General features: G+C 45.3%; 1 protein-coding gene across 1 annotated transcript; it reads left to right on the plus strand.

Moving 5' to 3' along the window:
• The first annotated feature begins 53 nt into the window (after positions 1-53).
• linc.pou2af1 (lnc RNA pou2af1) lies at positions 54-5,258 on the plus strand. Its single transcript, XM_079166651.1, has 5 exons — positions 54-191; positions 1,977-2,077; positions 2,323-2,374; positions 3,135-3,436; positions 3,923-5,258. The coding sequence occupies exons 1-5, from the start codon at positions 185-187 to the stop codon at positions 4,271-4,273; spliced, it is 813 nt and encodes a 270-aa protein (XP_079022777.1). The 5' UTR covers positions 54-184; the 3' UTR covers positions 4,274-5,258.
• The last annotated feature ends 1,340 nt before the right edge of the window (positions 5,259-6,598 follow it).

A 6,598-nucleotide genomic window follows, 5' to 3' on the forward strand; every position in this document is an offset into this window, starting at 1 on the left:
ATGTCCACAGCTATATTACTATATTGTTGTAAGCTCTGGCTCTGCTGAGGGACATTTGTGTTGAGATTTTTGGAGACTTTTGCACAAATTTCGTTCTTGGCCATTTAGCTGAGGCAGGAAAAAAGGACGTTGTGGAGTCCCACAGGTCTGCTACTGGAGGGAACCTCTCCCCACCTCAGCCATCATGTCTGGTGAGTTTCTTTCCACTGCGGGCTTCTTCATCTGGAAATCATTTTCTTCCCTTTTGTGGCATTTTGTCCTGTTAAGAGAGAAAAAGAGAAAGAAGAAGAAAAGAGAAGGAGAAGGAGAGACAAAGAGGGGGAATGTTTAGAGGCAACATTAATAAGCAGAACAGAGTCGACTTTTCTTTATTTATTAATCTCCTATATATGTTTATTTTAATCACAAATTCAAAATAAAATATGAGCTGAATAGCTGTTAAATGAAGCGTTAAGTGATTAATCTTTCTACTTGAACTCCACCTGTTTAGTCTTTTTGTTCCAATCAAACTGTCCTAAACACATTTACCGACTTTTATGATTTGATAATATGTTCGATTTTTACACATTATGACAGCAGAAGAGCGTTTTTATTAAAACATGAATAACTGAACGTTCTCTCTGTCTGCTCGTGCTGCTCGTGCGTAAACAGGAGGTTGCCGCGCAAGAGTGGGATGTCTCTGCCGCGTACTTTTGCTCCTCTATTTGCCACATTTAAGACAAATCATGAAGAAGCATTTAGCCGTATGAATATTTATCAGATGATGTTTCGCAGCCTCGTTTTTTTTTCTTCTTCCAAAAAGGACTCGCCACTCCTGATGTGTTTTTTAAATGTACGCCTTTAGGCCTAAATTACGTGCAACCTATGCGAGGCGTTCTCTGTGGCTTCATTCATTCAGATTCACCTCCAGGAATAATACGGACAATTATTCCTCCGCAGAATGTCACAGTAACACACAGACGGGGGCAGGGGTGATTTGAATAAAGGCAAATTGGAGAAGAGCTTGAGTTTGAATTGTAAACACAAATGTCCCGTCAGTATCACCGACAATCCGCTCAAACTGAAGCACGAGCCCCGCTGTTAGAGGCGACCGGGCGCCGGCAACGTGGAGCCGAAATGCATCAAATGTAGAAAGTATTTTGGTGGATTAGCCGCGGCGCTGCTTTTACCCGAAACTTTACTTTGGTGTAGATTCTTGTGCGCAGCTGAAGCTCAGATCAACAACTTCAAACAGCTGAAACGTTCCGTCACTGATCGGTTCACGGACTCTTTCTTCGTGCGTTTCACGCAGCGCGTTTATCCAACTTTACCGAACGATCCGACGCGTATTCCGACCATTCTAGATCGATCCGTGTTCGCCGTTTTAACGTGAATCTTTCCGAACATGATCATGAATGAATAAATATACTTACGGTAGCGCGTCCTTTGTTCCTGGTCTGGGCGTGTTGGGGGGGCTGCGGAGCGCAGAACGGGCTGCTGACGGCGCAGTAGGAAGCGCTGAGCCTTGTGGTGCCGTAAAGAGAGAAGCTCGTCGGGGAAAAAGACCCGGAGCCACAGCGGCGCACTGACCGCTGATATAACGCACTTTTTACGCACCGCGGATCCGGACACAACTTTGACATTTACGCGCTGAACACAGACAAAGCTACAGTAAATGATTTAATATAACACGTTTGATATAAAGTTACCAACTTTTTACAGCATAAAACATTACATTGAATGGTTTATTAGAGACAACACGTTCACACAATGAGTTCATTCAGAGATTGTGTTTTATTTGTGGATACAAAATAAATGTTTCACATTTTATTCTTTGAGGGGATTTGAGTGAAGAAAAACATAATGTTGGTTTAAACTGAGGGAGGAGGAGAGGAGGAGGTGGGAGGAGGGGGAGAGGAGTCCGTGTCTGCTATTGTCTGCTCTCCAAACGGTGAGTGTTTAGTAAACATGAGTGACATGCTGTCCTCCTCACGCAGACAAGCCGAGGGTGTACCAGGGCGTCCGGGTGAGGACCACAGTCAAAGAGCTGCTGCAGAGGCTCAGAGCCCGCGAGGACAACAGCAGAAAAGCTAAAACGGTAACCCCCCCCCCCCCCCCCTACAATACACCCTAACTGCCTTTTCAGGAGAAGAGAAGAAAACTGAACTGAGCAATAAACTGTCGCTGTAAATGATTACCAGCTCAACAAAGACACGAACCGCAAACACAGACACACGTTTAGAAGGAAAGAAATATCTGCTGTTCTGAAGAAATATGAATAATCTTGTGTTTCTCCCTCTTCCTCCTCCTCCTCCCCCTCTTCCTCTTCTTCCTGGTGAACAGATATCTCAGGCTTGCTCGGAGCTTCAGGATCTTTGCGCGTCCACTTTTCCAGGTAAGTTTACAGTCCAGTGAATAAAGCAACCTAACACCAACCACAGCCCATAAACACGCACTGATGCACACTCTGCAGATTGAAGTCTGTTTGTGCGCAGTTTGCAATGATTCAAAGAATAAAAACATTTAAACATCCATAAACACAACTATGAATCCTGTTGTTTAGTAAACTGTTTGGAAAAATCCGCTCTGGCAGCAACAGCCAGAGAGGCTCCATGTGGAGCACAATGTACAGAAGAAGAAGTAAAAGTCCTCGCCTACAGCTCTCCTTGGTAATAGACACCCCCCCCCCCCCCCCCCCCCCCCCCGACCCGCCCGGAGCAAAATCCTCACGTGAAAGCCCGGAGTCATGACCTGCCACTCAGACAAGTCTACTGGAATGCAACTCTAGTGTCAACCATTGAAAGCTCGGTTCCTCAGATCCCCTGTTATAAACCGAGGCTACATTCAAATGTTTTCATGACATCACTCTGAACTTATAGGTCTATTTAAATGTCTCCCTGTGGTCCGCCGCCATACAGAGACCAGCTGCTCATGCGCTCTCCCCTTTTTACCCAATTATTCTCTCTCTCTGACGGTGGATGTATTTCAGGCCGATGAGCGGATCTATTTCCAAACGTTTCAGTGCAGCCGATGTGTCGCTTGATACACATGTTAGACTTGTAACGCTTAACCCGCGCGCCGGTGTCGCAGATTCCCGCTTCTTTTCTATACTTTGTGGATATTTTTATTGTAATTTCTCCATTTAATTCCGCCAGGTCGCTATGTGGCCCCTCCTCCCGTTGTTCCACCGGCGGACGCGAGCAGCTGTGGCGCGCGAACCTTCCAGCTGGACGGCTCGTGCAACACCCAGATGTTGGGGAGCTCCTTCAACGACATCCAGCAGCAGTTCGGGGACATGATGTTGCCCAGCAACGGCTACGCTGGCAACAACAGCAACAACAACAACAACAACAACAACAACACCGGCAGCGGCTACAGCGCGTGCCTTCCTCCGCCTCCCGCTTTCCCGCTGCCCTGCTGCCATGGACTCTCCTCTGATGCGGACTACTATGGGATGGTAAGTCTCCCCACTGACACCAACCAAAGATCTCGTTCGTTGTGCAGCAGAGATAACAGACTGATGACCTCATGGGGTCGCATCTATAAACACGTCATTAGTATTAAAGAGTGTTTCCAGTCCTCTGTGGTCTCACGGTAACACATCACTTCTTACCCCTCACACACTCAGAGCTCTGTGCTGCTGGACTCCAGCAACATGTTGCTTTGTTTGTAATCAGACTTATTTTATTTAGTTTGATAAAAACAGTAGCTTATAATAACAAGCTTTGCTGTAACAAAATAATGTATTAAAATGAATGAAATAAGTATATACACGCCTCTAGAGGAACATTATTATTTCAGCAGCAGAATAAATCAATCATTCACTAAAACACTCAAACAAAAGCGGCTCACAGGCTCTGCAGCTGGTGTCACTCTGATGTCCATCACATGACACATTTCAGAAGATCCCCAGCCTTCCACTAACGGTGGTCTTCTCCTCCAGGCTCCCTGCTCCTCACCGGAGCCTCTGAAGCTCTGCAACCCCACGGATCACAGCAGCTACTCGCCGCAGGACTCGTTCTCCTCCTCCTCCTCCTCCTGCTACGACTCCCCCACCAGGATGGAGTCCGGCTACCGCGGCCTCCCCTCCGAGCACTTCCACTTCCAGCACTGCAGCCTCCAGGACTGCCTCTGCTCGCCCCGCTGCTGGCCGGTCCAGCAGGAGAGCTTCTCGGCCCCCGAGTACGCACCTTACTACCCCCCCACAGACTACCCGTACGCCTGTCCCGTGGAGGAGAACTATTTCAGGAGGGACTCCCAGATGAGCTCCGAGATGTGTTACAACGTTCTATGATGAGACCTTCGGTGGCGTTTTGTTGTTTTTTGTAAATATTCTTCTGCTCGATGGTCCGCTTTGCATTTCACTGTGTGCTCTGACCGCGTGTTGCTTTTGGAATATGATGAATGATGAATGGATGGAGAGGCCCATATTTTTGTATTAATGATTTTTTTACTACTAAGATTTATTTTCATACACAAATAACTTGTTGCTGTACTAAATAAAAGATGTGTTTAAAATCCATTTATCTGTTATGGAGTCGTCAAACAGACACGTATAGTTTGTATAAGTCGATTAGAATCCGTTTTTATTTCTCTTGGGTCGAGTCCATCAGGATCTGGTCCAGCAGGTCCACCAACCGACACCGTTATCCTCCATGTTTCTGTAAATCTATCAAAGACGACTAAACATGAGGGAGGAGAGGATGTGAGCCTGCAGAGAGGAAGACGTGCTGGAGAGTCTTCACCACGCTGACCTGACGAGCTGCTCCACACTGAAGAGGTTTTACTGTGGGTTTGATTTCACAAGATTCACTCAACAAAGTGTCCAAAACCAGGAACAAGAGGTGAAACATGCAGCACTCAGGAGCCAATGAACGCATGAACGCTTTCTTTATGAAGCAGCTCAATGTTTGCAGCGCGTCTCTGCTGCTTCTGAACGAGGAACATGTTGATTCATTCTGAAAAGTAAGAACGATGAGCTGAATGTTTTCATGTTTAAATGAAGTTTCTTTGTGAAATGAGAGCGATGACGATGACGACGTTTAGCTGTAGAAGAACAAAGAGGTCGTGAATGTTTTCAGCATTCTGCTGAAAGAATTGTGACGTTATAATCACAGATATTTACTCATTAACTCGCTGTCAATAATGACAGAAGGACTCATAATGCAGTGTTTAACACTATGGCCCCGCCCCAAAACACACTTTCATAAAAACAGGTGTTTTATCAGTTTTGTGCCAATTCAAGTGTGAGATAATCTCGTGGGATTTAAATGCTTCATTTAGTCAAATAAATCAAATGTTCTCAACCGATAAAGAAAAATGTCATTTTTCAGTTTATACATTATTTTCTCTAAAATCATCAAATTTGGAGATACATGGTTTTCATTGGAAACACTATAAATATATCTTCATAATAATAATGATAATAACTAGAGTATGAAAAAATGTGTAAATCCAAAGTTATGCATATTTATAGAATTATTTCTAGTTATTATAAACTATTAGATCATTTTGTCAAGCAAAAGAAACTGATAACGAACAAAACAAGATTATTTTCTCTAAATGTACAAACAAACACATGCTTATAAATGCTTTATAATGTGTTCTGAGTATTGTTATGAAGCATTATGTTTATGACTCACTGTGACACACACACACACACACACACACACACACACTCTGATGGGAATTAGTGGCTCACTCCTTCGAGCCAATTGTGAAGTTTTATCACCGCGTGTCTCCATCTCGGCGATCTCTCAGACCTCAGGGGCCCGGATGAGGATTAGTAGATTTAATCAATCAACAGAATACTCAGGTTTGTAGAAACACTTGATACGTCCTCGTTCAAAGACTATTACAGATTATAATGTGCTTTAGTGATGCAAACATTGAATACATTTGCAAGCTCGGCGATAAATGGTTCTCATTGGACATACGACAAAAACAACCCAAAAGCCCCATGAAACACGGCTCAGGGCGAGAGGAAGAACATCACGAGTAACCATCGATTAAGCATCAGTGGTGTCGGTGACGTGAGGCGCAGAACCCAAAGTTATCAAAAGACAACGACCAGCTGAACCTGCTGCCGTCTGGGAAACAGAGACAGACGTATCCGCCGCCATCACACCTCAGAGCAGCTTCTCTCCTCAGGCAGTGACTAGGTCAGGGAACCGAGACGTCAGAGTGCACCTTCCTCCTCCTCCTCCTCCTCCTCCTCCTCCTCCTCCAGCTCATAAGTAGCGTCAGTCGGCCGGTCAGTCATCTGCATGTTGTGACGCGGTTTGTAATCAGTAGAATCATTTGAAATGGAGAGTGAAATGAACACGGCGGGTCTTTTCCAGAAGGTTCTCAGGTTTGGGGTCAGTCACCATGAGGCGCTCATTCTCCCGCTGTTGTTCTTATAAACGCAGAAGAAGTAGAAGGTGACGTCTCTCCTCCACAGTCTTGAGCAAGAGCAGTGTTTTCATTAAATGGTTGCACAGATAACGTATCGCCTGTGGGAAGACTTGATCTTTATCCAAGCTGCAACGTAAACATGTCTGTCTAAACCTAACGGGGGGGGGGGGGGGGGGGGGGGGCAGCTTTATGTGGTCCCATAAGGCCTCATGATAAATACCTT

Source organism: Pholis gunnellus (assembly GCF_910591455.1).
Source record: "Pholis gunnellus genome assembly, chromosome: 9".
Lineage (NCBI taxonomy): Eukaryota > Metazoa > Chordata > Actinopteri > Perciformes > Pholidae > Pholis > Pholis gunnellus.

Bases quoted from the DNA above. Each gene is read 5' to 3' on its own strand.
- linc.pou2af1 (XM_079166651.1), top strand. The intron at 2,375-3,134 runs GTAAGTTTACAG...TAATTCCGCCAG, and splicing joins TTGCGCGTCCACTTTTCCAG to GTCGCTATGTGGCCCCTCCT. The intron at 3,437-3,922 runs GTAAGTCTCCCC...CTTCTCCTCCAG, and splicing joins ATGCGGACTACTATGGGATG to GCTCCCTGCTCCTCACCGGA.